Consider the following 14,842-nt stretch of genomic DNA (forward strand, 5'->3'; position numbering starts at 1 on the left):
AAATTTTGTGTAGTTACCAAACGTATTTCTGTTCTTTTCTATCTTAGGAATAGAAATTTTGTATAGTTACCAAACGCCTTCAAATGCTCAGAAATTGTTTCCGGGCACAGAATCAAAAAGAATTATTTCTGAGTAGAAATAGTTCTCGGGCACAGAATGATTGTCATGCGCACCTATAGTCGTCCACTTTTCCCTTAAAATATCTCTTCCTTTCCTTTTTTTCTATTTCTGTATTTTTGGGCCTCTTTTGACCTAAGTGAAAAATATTACACTTCAAAGACTCCGCCTAAGAGTGCGTTTTGTGATCAATTCCTTGCTCTGGGCACATAAAGGAAATCCTTAGTCGTTGGCTCGTCTCCTACACTGATACATTCCATTTAGAGATGGCCGACTGTCTCGCCCGAACTCTCCGCAGGATTGCCGGCCGTCTCGCCCGAACTTTCTGCATTAAGGCCGACCGTCCCACAAAGGCCTCCGTTCGCTGGAGACTGAACTCCAGGAGCCGGATGCCTTGGGACTATCCAGACGACAACGAAGTGTCACTGAGCTCGTTTGACGAGGGCCATGGATCGATCGCCGCGTCGGCCGAGGAGATCACGCCGGCGATTTCCGGAGCCGTCGGGGAGTCCAGCTGTCCATACAGATACGACGTGTTCCTGAGCTTCCGTGGCGAGGACACCCGCAACGGCTTCGTCAGCCACCTCCACGCGGCGCTGCACCAGCGAGGGATCGCCGCGTTCATGGACGACGAGGAGCTCCGGAAGGGCGAGGAGATCGGGCCGGCGATCCTCAGAGCCATCGGGGAGTCGGGGATCTCGATCGTCGTGTTCTCGGAGGACTACGCGTCCTCTGGCTGGTGCTTGGACGAGCTGGTGAGGATCGTGGAGTGCATGGATACGATGAGGCAGATCGTGTGGCCGGTGTTCTACAAGGTGGATCCGTCGGACGTGAGGAGGCAGAGGGGGAGGTACGGGCAAGCCCTGATCAAGCACGAGGAGAGGTTGAAGTCGAAGGGCGGCGATTCGGAGAAGGTGGAGAGGTGGAGAGAAGCACTGACCAAAGCAGCTAACATCTCAGGCTGGCATTTGGTTGACGAGTAAGCCTATCCATCATTTACTCCTTTCTGAGTTTGCGTACCGCTTGTTTTTCGCAAAAATTACTGTTCTAGCTGTTGACTACGGAAATTCATGGTAGTGCTTATGCATAAAAGGACACGACATCAATTCACGCTAGTTGGGGGAAAAGGAAAAGTGAGGGAATTTTTTTCGTTGTCTTAGTAGTGATCTGTTCGTGATTGAACTTAAGGCTGACTGAGTTTTTATCTGATTAATTAGGTATCCAGAAAGTTGATTCCTGTACCTTCGTTTTTTAGGTATCTGATTAATTGCTGGAAACTGAAATTAATCTGGTCTATAGTATTTGAGATATTGACAGCAGCTTGATCTTATTGGAGATCAACTTAGCACTCACTATATTAAATCTCTTTGAATCTCCTTAAGTATTCTCAATTGCCTTTATGCTTTGAATCTATCAGGCGCGAGTCTGACGTCATTCACAGCATTGTCAAGAGTATATGGGCCGAGCTGAATCGCAATCAGTTACCTGTCCCTGAGAACCTGGTTGCCATGGATTCGCATGTGTCCCATATGCATACTTTGCTAGACATGGAATCAAATGAGGTCCGCATGGTCGGAATTTGCGGACTTGGAGGAATAGGGAAGACGACTATCGCCAAAGCTACTTACAATGCTTTTTCGCACAAATTTGAGTGTCGCAGCTTTCTTTTCAATGTTAGAGAAACTTGCGAGAAATCCGCAGACGGCCTACTTCAGCTTCAAGAGACACTTGTTTCTCAGGTAATGTGGGATGATGCTCTGAAGCTTGGCAATGTTCACAGAGGTGTGAGCATGATAAAGAGTAGACTTTGCAAAAAAAAGGTCCTCATTGTCATCGACGATGTGAAGCTGTTGGAGGAATTGAAAAACCTAGTTGGAGGACGTGATTGGTTTGGTTGTGGGAGTAGAATCATCATAACGACTAGAGATGAACGTTTACTGGCTCGTCATGGCGTAGACAGTATATACAAGGTTCGACCATTAGATCGTTCAAAGGCTCGTATGCTCTTCAAGTCAATTGTTTTCAAGGATTTTTCTCCCCTTCCAGATTATGAAGAGCTTTCATACAGCATAGTGGATTACACCAAAGGACTTCCTTTAGCTATTAAAGTTTTGGGTTCTTCTCTTAAAGATAGAAAATTATTTCAATGGAAAGACACATTAGATAAATTGAAGAGTGTTTTCAATGGAGAAATCTTCGATGTGCTGAAAATAAGCTTTGACAGTCTAGATGACTGTGAGAAGGATATTTTTCTTGACATCGCATGTTTTGTCAAGGGAGAGAGTATAAGTTATGTGAGAAAAATTTTGGAGAGCTGTGATCTCTACCCGGATATCGGAATTGATGTTCTTATAGAAAAGTCGCTCATCACTATTGAGTATGGGAAGCTGGAGATGGATGATATGATTCAAGAAATGGGAAGAGAAATTGTTCGGAAGGAATCTCGCAAAGAGCCAGGGGAGCGCAGCAGATTGTGGTTCTATGAGGATGTGCTTCATGTTCTAACAGAAGGCACGGTAATAAGCTGAATCATGATCTTTTGTTTTTTGACAATATGTATGCCTGTTTGGTAGGGTTAAAGCCTCTTCCAAAGTACTTTTGGCCTTGTACTAAAAAAAGCGTGTGAATATTTTTCTGCTAAGTATGATGGTCCCATAACAATCAGTTTTTCCATATCCCACCCTGAGATGTAAGGTTTTTACTATTCACCTCTCCCCAGAAAGTAAATTATTAAAAAATCTGCAGGAACTTAAATATTTTGTTTTTTTTATTATTTGAGGTGTTTATAAAACTCATGTGTCAAATGCTGAAGTGGAAGCAAATTCTGAAAGCTAAGAACAAAAGGCACCCGAAGCACACCAAATCTTATTTGTTACTAGTTAAGTCGTTGCATAACCTATACACCTTTGCACTTAAATCGTCTACTCATATATGTGCTGCCAGGGAACTAATAAAGTGGAAGCAATAATGCTCAAGTTGGCTGCTCCTGAAGAAGTACACTTTAGTGCTCGAGCCTTCAGAAACATGAAAAGGCTCAGAATTTTCTCAGCTCGCAATGTATACCATTCAGGTGTTCCCATAAACTTTCCCGCTCAATTAAGATGGCTGGAATGGCCCGATTACTCTCCACCATCGGAGCCATTCAATACAGGCCTAGACAGGAGACTTGTAGGCCTAGACCTGAGTAAAAGCAGCATCCGCATATTGGGGAAGGAATTCGAGGTACGTACTTGCAATATTCTCTTCTGTCAAGATGAAAAATTAAACTGTGAAGATCTTGAGAAAACTACTTATACATATCATTATTTACTGTGCAGCTTTTTAGAAATTTGAGGTCTGTTAATTTCAGCCACTGTACATTGCTGAGTGAAATTCCCGATGTATCGTCACTGCCAAATCTTGAGAGTTTGGATCTCCAAGAGTGCTCCAATCTTGTTGAGGTTCATCAGTCTCTTGGGCGTCTTGACAAGCTCGTATATTTGAACTTTTTGAACTGCTGCAATCTTAGCTGTTTCCCCAGCATTATGAAGTCAAGATCTCTTGAAAGTTTGATTCTTAGAGATTGCTCAAAGCTTTCGAGGTTTCCAGATATTCTTGTACCAGTGAAACGTCTGAAAACACTTGCGCTTCATGAGACTGCCATTGAAGAACTACCCTCTTCTTTTGCGAATCTCGTCGAACTAAAAGAGTTGTATTTAAGAGACTGTGCGGACCTTAAAAACCTTCCTTGTAGCATCTATACACTGCAGCATCTTGAGCGTATTTTTGTTGATGGTTGCTCACAACTTAACAAGTTCCCGGAATGTTTGTGTGAATCAAGTGATTGCACCAATGTCTCTCTCCCGTTAGCCCTTCCAAGCGTTATCAACTTGAATATGCAAAGATGCAGCTTATCAGAGCTTGGTTTCTTGAAAAATCTTCATTGCATCTCCTCGTTGACAATTTTAGATCTGTCAGAGAACAAATTTGTCAGCCTTCCCACCTGCATCAGTCAATTTACTAAGTTGCAGCAGCTTTGTTTGACACACTGCAAGCAGCTTCGAGAGATTCTAGCTCTCCCGCCAAACATAACATTTTTACATGCAAAAGGCTGTGAATCGCTAGAAACATGTGCGGACTTATCAGACGTGTTACGATATAATCCAGATGAATCACCTTGGCTCAGACGAATTGACTTCTCTAGCTGTCAGAAGCTGATTCAGGATCAATGCTCCAGCAATTGCAATATGCTTTCAATTGAGGTCTCTCTCTCTCTCTCTCTCTCTCTGTATGTGCACGTGTTTGTGTCTCAAGTGTAAATGTTTGGCATGGCAGGGATTGCTTGGAGAGACTCGGGTTGACATTTTTTATCCAGGAAGCAAGATCCCAAAGTGGTTCGCCCATCAAAGCACGAGAGGACTCATAAGGTTTCCTGTATTTTCAGAATCATACCGTGACATAGCAGGCTTGGCCTTTTGTGCTATTGTCGGTTCAGCTAATCGGAAGGAAGCCAGTATTTCATGCGAGATCCAGTTGTTTGTCAACAAGCAAGAAACTTATGGTTGTGTAGATTGTTTTTCCTCGTTGGAGTCTGACCATATATGGCTTTTATACGTTCCCCGGCGAATGATGTGGGGATTGGACGCAAAATTGCTGAGTCATTGCAGTCGATTTACTGTACTGTTCCGGGCATTGGAGGGGACTCTAAGAAGCTGTGGGGCGCATTTGGTGTACAAACAAGGTAAGCAACCAAATGACACGGAAATTTACGAAAGTGTCGATCCTCTGAATTCGAACATGAACCTTATGAGTTCCCGTGCTCAAAGCTGCTAAAGGAAGGGAAGATTTTCAGACTCCTAATGCAGTACACTATGATTCAAAATTAGCTTTCTTGTGATTTAGGTAGGGGGTTATGTTAATACTCTTTCTAGGGGCTCTGATTGTAAACTTGCTGTAGTGTTTTTCTTGACCCTCAGATTATGTAATCAATCTTCCATCTTTCCCTCACTAAGAAAGTTCAGGGATGTTCCTGTCTAGTCAATATTCCTAAATTTTATTGTCGACCCGTATCAAGACCAAGCCCAAGAAAGAGAACCCAAAGAAAGAAGAAGTGCTTTGAACAAAGAATTAGAATTTCCAAATCGACCCAATCTTGATGGCAACTTTCATTGGAAGTGGGAAGATTTTCTATTGTCCCTTTCCCAACATCTTTGTTATGGATTCTCAGTTTTTCTCAAGACCTTTTGATTTTTGACGTTCCGTTTATTTCTCGAAAAATAAATAATTTAAAAAATATTTTCCTAAAAATGATTTTTTGTATCGCTTGGAATAATTTATCAATGAGAAATATTTTCATGATTGACATCAACTTATGTCTAAATATTTTTGTGGAAAATAGAAGTAATTTTTTTGTTCATTCATTTTTGTAAACGATACAAGCGATCGTTTTTAGGAAGAATGTTTTCCAAATCATTCATTTTTCATGAAATAAACAAAGCCTTAATTTTCCTGCGAATGCACCGTGGGGAGCTCACTCATTGGGTGGCTACTTCCTCACTAGTTTATTTTATTTATTTTTGGGTGAAGTTTCCTGAAAGTTCTAAAATTTGTTACGAAAGTGCAATTGAGTTCTCAAACTTTCAAAAAATACAATTAAATCCTAATTTTTTTTAAATTGGTACAATCAAGTCCTTCCGTTATCTTTTATTGTTTATTTTTTGTGTTTTTTTTAAGTTAGCTTATTCTTCATTATAATAAAAATGAAATTTGTATTAAAAAAATCAGGTTTGGAACAAAACAACGTAGTTTTAGCCTTATACTTCATGTTTTAGCCACGTCAGCGTCCTGTAGGAAAAAGAAAATAATAAATAAAAAAAAGTTACGTCAGCATTTTCCGTTAGGCAAGTTAGACGGAGTAAACATAAGAACTTTATTACACTAATTTGATAAGTTTTAAGACTAAATTGCACTTTTTGAATGTTTTATGACTCAATTACATTTTTGTGACAAGTTTTAACATTTGTGATTCATCTCACCCTCAAATGATGCTCTTAGACAGTTTTCAAAGAAATAAAGACCAATCCAAAATTTCAAACTAATAAATAGCAAGTCACTAGTGACTAAAAGGAGAAAATGATAATAAAACTGCTATAATTTGGGTACAGCGATTATTTCAGTGCCGAAATTTTTCGAGCGGTCGCTTGAATGTCGCATCGGTAAAAAAATGATCACTTAAGTGCCCCTAGCAATAAATTCCGGCGATTTGTCCTACGCGATTTTTTTTATAAAATTTTAATTCATGCGGCTTTTCTATAAAAAAAAAAAAAAAGAAGTCCAACGTGGACAATGGCCGGCCCTTCTGTACAAAACGGCCCCGTTTCACGTTAAAGCTTATCCTCTCTAGTTTGCTCTCCCTCCTCTGTCTCGCCTTGTGGCAGATAAACCAGCGAACTTCTAGCTATTGGAAGGGAGATCTCACTCTTTCTTGGTACATCTTCTCTCATGCTCGTGTAAATTTCTTTCTTTTTTTAATCCTTTCTTTGTCCCTTGTCTCTCTACTCTGCTCACTGAACAAGCTTGGGCAGAGCAAAATAAAATGTTGGAGGTTCTCTTCCACTGGGAAATTTCAATTCCGGCGAAACAAAATCACACAAATGAAGTAGCAGACCCATCGACCAAATAAAGAGAGTAGCAGACCTCCATTGCAAGTTTCAGTTACTAATTTTGCCCCAAATCCTTGACTGGGGTGGTTAGGGTTTGAAGAAGAAATTAATTTGTCCCCAAATACTCGATTGTTAGATTAGGGTTTGAAAAAAGTCTGAATTTGGGGCAAACATGTGTTAGACGACGCGTTCTTGTGGGTTGTCCTGCTCTTCTCCATTGCAAGTTTCGGCTCTTAATTTCGCCCCCAAATGCCCGATCTGAATTAGGGTTTGAAGAAGAGGGGGAAATTGGCTATATTTGTGTCCAATTCTGAATTAGGGTTTAGTGAAGGCTTTAAGGCATTTTGCTGAAATATTGCCATGTTGAATTTCCGGCAAGTCACGTTTACGTTGGATTTGCGGCATCACAAATTGGCGATAGCATTTAAGGGATCAATTTTTTTTACAAAGTGGCATTGAAGTGATTTATTGAAAGTGAATGATGTACGAAAGTTATGTCACTTCTTGTGTCATTTTTCCTAAATAAAGTGTGCATTAAAACTCCACGGACAAGCAATGGGTACTCGTTACAAGTGAAATAATTTGAGGCAGAGTTTGACTCTAAGACAGTATTAAAAAATCCAATTCAAAAATTTAAAATGATAAGTGAACAAAGATTACACGAATATAAGTCCATTGAAACCATATAAAGCCATATTAAGGATCTTAAGATAGATTATCTAGTTACGAGATGAGAGTTCTAAAATCCATTAACAATATATATTATTTCCCAAATTAAGAAACTAAACCTCATCAGCTACAATTTCAGTCATATCCAACTATCTATATTCATACACACAATTCAACTACCAAAAGTTTCCATTCATCGCTAGTTGAAGAACCTGAAAAAGATTGGAATGAATGGGTGAGCAACCACTTCTCGGTGATTTTCGCATATCTCTTCTAAGCGGATCAAGCAAATCACAAATTGAACCATGTAATCTTCCTTAATTCCATTTATCAAGTAAAATGCATTTCATGAAGCATTTCACAAATCAATACATATAACATTTTTGTAATTCCTTTCACAACTCAATTTATCAAATAGAATGTATTTCACAAGACATCTCAAACCATTTCGGATTTCATTTCGTACACCAGATTCACAAATAAATATGTACAATCTTTCAAAACTTCTTTCATAAAACATTGCCCAAACCATTTACAAATAACCGAAAAGTAGTAAATGCCCGATCCAAATTTTTTGCAACAAATATGTTATTTCATAATTCATAATATATCGAATCTCTATCGTTTTTAAGACATGAGTTTATAGATTCATAAAAGAGATAGTACCATACGCCTGAAATGACCAAAAACCAAACAATGAGGGTTACTCGAATTATCGAACTCACAATCGTATCAAATAAGCAAGAAACCTCAAAATCTACCTCAATTACGAATCGGCCAAACCAAGCTTACTCGCTAACGAAATGACTCCTCCACGCTAACAACACTCTCGTCCGAAAGAGATATTCAAAGCAATCCGCAATGCAGAGCTTAGTACGAAACTTTATAATTTTGCTCCGACTAAACTGTTACTTCAAATCTATCCCCGTCAAACCTCGCAGCTCGCAGCAGACTTATCCATCTAACTCGACAAAGACTTGGCGGGGGGGTATACACGAAACCTCCTTCTTCCTCTTTTTCCTTCCTACTCCTTTCTTTCCCTTGGCTCCTCTTTTTCTTTCTCTTTTCCTCGTTCCTACCGTGCGCTGCTCTCGGCCTCAAAATCGTCCACTTTTCCCTTAAAATATCTCCTCCTTTCCTTTTTTTTTTTTCTATGTTTTTTGGGGCCTCCTTTGACCTGGTGAAAATATTACACTTTAAAAGAACCCGCCTAAGAATGCGTCTTGTGATCAATTCCTTGCTCTGGGTACATAAAGGAAATCCTTAGTCGTTGCCTCGTCTCCTACGTACACTGATACATTCCATTTAGAGATGGCCGGCCGTCTCGCCCGAACTCTCCGCGAGATTGCCGGCCGTCTCGCCCGAACTCCCCGCAGGATTGCCAGCTGTCTCGCCCGAACTTTCTGCAAGTGCCCTGGGCGGCGGCTCAGAAGGCGTCAAACCGCGGCCGCCGCGGATCAGATGCCTTGGGACTACTATCCAGACCACAACGAAGTGTCACTGAGATCCTTTGACGAGGGCCGTGGATCGATCGCCGCGTCGGCCGAGGAGATCACGCCGGCGATTTCCGGAGCCGTCGGGGAGTCCAACTGTCCATACAGATACGACGTGTTCCTGAGCTTCCGCGGCGAGGACACGCGCAGCGGCTTCGCCGGCCACCTCCACGCGGCGCTGGACCAGCGAGGGATCGCCGCGTTCATGGACGAGGAGGAGCTCCGGAAGGGCGAGGAGATCGCGCCGGCGATCCTCGGAGCCATCGGGGAGTCGAGGATCTCCATCGTCGTGTTCTCGGAGGACTACGCGTCCTCTGGGTGGTGCTTGGACGAGCTGGTGAGGATCGTGGAGTGCGGGGATACGATGGGGCAGATCGTGTGGCCGGTGTTCTACAAGGTGGATCCGTCGGAGGTGAGGAGGCAGAGGGGGAGGTACGGGCAAGCCCTGATCAAGCACGAGGAGAGGTTGAAGTCGAAGGGCGGCGATTCGGAGAAGGTGGAGAGGTGGAGAGAAGCACTGACTGAAGCAGCTAACATCTCTGGCTGGCATTTGGTTGACGAGTAAGGCTATCTATCATTTACTCCTTTCTGAGTATGCTTACTGTTGGCAATAGATTCATGGTAATCCTTATGCATAAAATGGGAAGAAGATCAATTCCAGCTAATTGATTTTCTTTACAAGCAAGTCATGCGTTGAGTACGTAAACATGCAGGTGGACCGCGTCCCTCTTCAAGCCCATTTCTGTTTTAGATATCAATTGCTAGAAACTGAATTTAATCTGGTCTATAGTATTTGAGATATTGACCATAGCTTGATCTTGTTAAAGATCAACTTAGTACTCACTGTATCAAAATGTCTTTGAATCTCCTTAAGTATTCTCAATTGGCTTTATGCTTTGAATCTACCAGGCGCGAGTCTAATGTCATTCACAGCATTGTGAAGAGTATATGGGCCAAACTGAATCGAGATCAGTTACCTGTCCCTGAAAACCTGGTTGCCATGGATTCACATGTGTCCCATATGCATACTTTGCTAGAAATGGAATCAAATGAGGTTCGCATGGTCGGAATTTGTGGACTTGGAGGAATAGGGAAGACTACTATCGCCAAAGCTACTTACAATGCTTTTGCGGACAAATTTGAGTGTTGCGGCTTTCTTTCCAATGTTAGAGAAACTTATGAGAAATTCGCAGGCGGTGGCCTACTTCAGCTTCAAGAGGCACTTATTTCCGAGGTAATGTGGGATGATGGTCTGAAGCTTGGGAATGAACACAGAGGTATGAGCATGATAAAGAGTAGACTTTGCAGAAAAAAGGTCCTCGTTGTCCTGGACGATGTGAACCAGTCGATCCAATTGGAAACACTAGTTGGAGGACATGAGTGGTTTGGTTGTGGAAGTAGAATCATCATAACGACTAGAAATGAGCATTTACTGGCTGCTCATGGCGTAGCAAGTATGTACAAGGTTCAACCATTAGACCGTTTAACGGCTCGTATGCTCTTCAGTTCATTTGCTTTCCCGAATGTTTCTCCTCCTCCAGATTATGAAGAGCTTTCATATAACGTAGTGGATTACACCAAAGGACTTCCTTTAGCTATAAAAGTTTTGGGTTCTTTTCTTCGAGATAGAAACTTATTTCAATGTAAAAACGCATTAGATAAATTGAAGAGTGTTTTCAATAGAGAAATCTTCAGTGTTCTGAGAATGAGCTTTGATGGTCTAGATGATTGTAACAAGGATATTTTTCTTGACATCGCATGTTTCTTCAAGGGAGAGAGTATAAGTTATGTGAGAAAAATCTTGGAGAGCTGTGATCTCTACCCGGATAGTGGATTTGCTGATCTTATAAAGAAGTCGCTCATCACCATTGAGTATGGCAAGCTGGAGATGCATGATATGATTCAAGAAAATGGGAAGAGAAATTGTTCGTAGGGAATCTCCCAAAGAGCCTGGGGAGCGCAGCAGATTGTGGTTCTATGAGGACGTGCTTCATGTGCTAACAGAAGGCACGGTAATAAATTGAATCATGATCTTTTGTTTTTTACAATATATATGCCTGATTGGTTGGGTTAAAGCCTCTCCCAAAGTACTTTCGGCCTTCTACTAAAAACAGTGTGTGAATATTTTTCTGTTAAGTTATATAATGGCCTGATGGTCTCATAAGAATCACTTTTTCCATATCCCACCCTGAGATGTAAGGTTTGTACTATTCACCTCTCCCCAGAAAGTAAATTATTAAAAAATCTGCAAGAACTTAAATATTTTGTTTTTCTTATTATTTGAGGTGTTTATAAAACTCATGTGTCAAATCCTGAAGTGGAAGCAAATTCTGAAAGCTAAGAACAAAAGGCACCTGAAGCACACCAAATCTTATTTATAAACCTATTTATTACTAGTTAAGTCCTTGCATAAGCTAGACACCTTTGCACTTAAATTGTCTACTTGTATATGTGCTGCCAGGGAACTAATAAAGTGGAAGCAATAATGCTCAAGTTGGCTGCTCCTGAAGAAGTACACTTTCGTGCTCGAGCCTTCATAAAAATGAGAAGGCTCAGAATTTTCTTGGCTCGCAATGTATACCATTCAGGTGAACCCATATACTTTCCCGCTGAATTAAGATGGCTGGAATGGCCCGATTACTCTCCACCATCGGTGCCATTCAAAAGCAAAAGTGGCCACAGGAAACTTGTAGGTCTAGACCTGAGTAAAAGCAGCATCCGCATATTGGGGAAGGAATTCAAGGTATGTACTTGCAATATTCTCTTCTGTCAAGATAAAAAATAAAACTGTGAGGATCTTGAAAAAACTACTTATATATATCATCCATTTACTGTGCAGCGTTTTAGAAATTTGAGGTCTGTTAATTTCAGCCACTGTACATTGCTGAATGAAATTCCCGATGTATCGTCACTGCCAAATCTTGAGAGTTTGGATCTCCAAGAGTGTACCAATCTTGTTGAGGTTCATCAGTCTCTCGGACGTCTTGACAAGCTCGTATATTTGAACTTTTTGAACTGCCGCAATCTTAGCTGTTTCCCAAACAGTCTGAAGTCGAGTTCTCTTCAAGATCTGATTCTTAGAGGTTGCTTAAAGCTTTCAAGGTTTCCAGATATACTTGTACCAATGAAACGTCTGAAAACACTTGCGCTTCATGAGACTGCCATTGAAGAACTACCCTCTTCCGTCATGAATCTCGTTGAACTGAAAGAGTTGTATTTAAGAGACTGTGCGGACCTTAAAAACCTTCCTTGTAGCATCTATAAACTGCAGCATCTTGAGCTTATATTTGTTGATGGTTGCTCACAACTTAGCAAGTTCCCAGAATGTTTGTGTGAATCAAGTGATTGCACCAATGTCTCTCTCCCGTTAGCCCTTCCGAATGTTATCAACTTGAATTTGCAAAGATGCAGCTTATCAGAGCTTAGTTTCTTAAAAAATCTTCATTGCATGTCCTCGTTGACAATTTTAGAACTGTCGGAGAACAAATTTGCCAGCCTTCCTACCTGCATCAGTGAATTTACTAAGTTGCAGCAGCTTTGGTTGACGCTCTGCAAGCAGCTTCGAGAGATTCTAGCTCTCCCGCCAAACATAACATATTTACAGGCACAAGGTTGTGAATCGCTGGAATCATGTGCAGACTTATCGCACATGTTGCGATATAATCCAGATGAATCACCACGGCTCAGACGAATTGACTTCTCTGGCTGTCATAAGCTACTTCAGGATCAATGCTCCAGTAGTTACGATATGCTGTCAATTGAGGTCTTCTCTCTCTCTCTCTCTCTCTCTCTCTCTCTCTCTGTGCACGTGTTCGTCTCTCAAGTGTAAATATTCGTCATGGCTCTCTCTCTCCCTCTCTCTATGCACACGTTTGTCTCTCAAGTGTAAACTGTAAATGTTCCGAATTGCAGGGATTGCTTGGAGAGACTCGGGTTGACATTTTTCATCCAAGAAGCAAGATCCCAAACTGGTTCACCCATCAGAGCATGAGGGGACTCATAAGGTTTCCTGTGTTTTCAGAATCATACCGTGACATAGCAGGCTTGGCCTTTTGTGCTATTGTCGATTCAGCTAATCGGAAGAAAGCCAGTATTTCATGCGAGATCCAGTTGTTTGTCAACAAGCAAGAAACTTATGGTTGTGTAGATTGCTTTTCCTCGTTGGAGTCTGACCACATATGGCTTTTATACGTCCCCCGGCGAATGATGTGGGGATTGGATGCAAAATTGCTGAGTCATCACAGTCAATTCACTGTACTGTTCCGGGCATCGGAGGGGGCTCTAAGAAGCTGTGGGGTGCATCTGGTGTACAAACAAGGTAAGCAACGAAATGACACAAAGATTGACGAAAGCATCGATCCTCTGAATTCGAACACGAAGCTTATAAGTTCCCATGTTCGAAGCCACAAAAGGAAGGAAAGATTTTCAAGCTCCTGACACAGTACACTATGATTCGAAATTAGCTTCTTGTAATTTAGTGTAGGGGGCTATGTTAATACCCTTTCGAGCGGCTTTGATTGTGTGTTTCCTCATAGCGAAAATAAACTTCTTCTTGTGTTTTTCTTAACCCTCAGATTATGTGATCATCGTCCATCTTTTCCTCACTGAGAAAGTGCAAGGATGTTCCTGGCTAGTCTATATTCCTAAATTTTCTTGTCACGCGACCAAGCTCAAGAAAGAGAAACCATAAAAAGAAGAAGGGCTTTAAACAAAGAATTAGATTTCCAGATTGGTCCAATCTTTCTACAAGAAAATGCACGATTTGATTTGGTGAGGTTATGATATATCAGTGATAAAAACAATTTAGTCACTCTTTCTACTTTTTGCCCTGTTCTAATCTGGGCCTCAAGATAGATCAGCAACTACTGAACAGTCATGAGAATGAAGGGTGGCCTCTGCAGTCAATTCCCCCAATGCTCAGCTACATAGTTGGGTTTGCTTTAGCCTTGTTTCCAATTCACCTCATAAGTAATCATGGGATTCCAAGCCTTTTGGTCGTCACGTCCAGGCAAGAATATGCAAGTGGAAGTAGGGGCAGATCTTGAATGGCAACTAAAGCAATTGATGATTGGGTCCTCGTATCGATCACCTAAGCATCAACTGATGTTCCCAAGAAATCGATCCCTACCTGTCGTTCGCGTAACTCCATCCGCCTTCTAGAGCCCAAAATCTTGGCAAAACGAATCAAAGGAAAAAGGAACAACTTTTCCTACTGTTTATATCCCCCTCGCCCTTTTGATCTTTCTTTTTCTGTCTTTTAGTTCTCCTGGGAATGCACCGCCTTTGAGCTGGCTCGTCGGGCGGCTATCAAATATAAGACTACCATTTATTTCATTCTCTCTTTCATCGGACCACATCAAAGTTAGCAACTCGACATTCATCATTCATCTCGACCTCGGACAATGACGTGGACTTTTTTTCACGTCCAGGAAAAAAAGCCCTGCCCAACCGATAAAGATGGGCATACAACATGAATACGACGTGCGTTAAAGCTCCACGAGACAAGCACTTAACTACTCGTCAACAGTGAATAAATCAAGGAATCAATACCAACCTGTACCGTTGCCGCAGCAGTCCATCTCCCTTCTCCCAAAACCTTGGCAAAACATCATAGGAATATGAAGTCCGTTGAAACTCCATAAACAAGAGATTTCTTTTAAAGATAGAAAAGCCAAATGAGGGATCTAAAGATAGTTAAATAATCAAAAAAGATATTTTACATACTTAATGAGAAAGAAATATGATAAGAATTGATTGGGTAATAATATCTTTCTCTCATCGTACGACGTTTGACAGTAACTATTGTTGGAACCAAAAGGATATAAAGAAACTTTGAAGATTTTGGTGAGGAGCACACAAATACACAAATGAGAGAATAATATTCAAAATGCATTTTTGCGTAGGCTTTGCACAGAGAAGATA

The 14,842-nt window shown here is 41.3% G+C and overlaps 1 protein-coding gene across 1 annotated transcript; it reads left to right on the forward strand.

Moving 5' to 3' along the window:
• Nucleotides 1–511: 511 nt before the first annotated feature.
• LOC115684564 (uncharacterized) lies at nt 512–13,553 on the forward strand. Its single transcript, XM_056310720.1, is given in 12 exon segments — nt 512–1,096; nt 1,535–2,633; nt 3,061–3,339; nt 3,435–4,358; nt 4,432–4,926; nt 5,073–5,077; nt 8,684–9,481; nt 9,830–10,829; nt 10,831–10,932; nt 11,382–11,663; nt 11,760–12,683; nt 12,833–13,553. Coding segments are annotated over 12 exon segments (6,789 nt in total). The 5' UTR covers nt 512–740; the 3' UTR covers nt 13,358–13,553.
• The last annotated feature ends 1,289 nt before the right edge of the window (nt 13,554–14,842 follow it).

This window comes from Syzygium oleosum, unplaced genomic scaffold (genome assembly GCF_021117445.2).
Source record: "Syzygium oleosum isolate NSW1041296 unplaced genomic scaffold, Sole_v2.1 Sole_v2.04, whole genome shotgun sequence".
NCBI lineage: Eukaryota > Viridiplantae > Streptophyta > Magnoliopsida > Myrtales > Myrtaceae > Syzygium > Syzygium oleosum.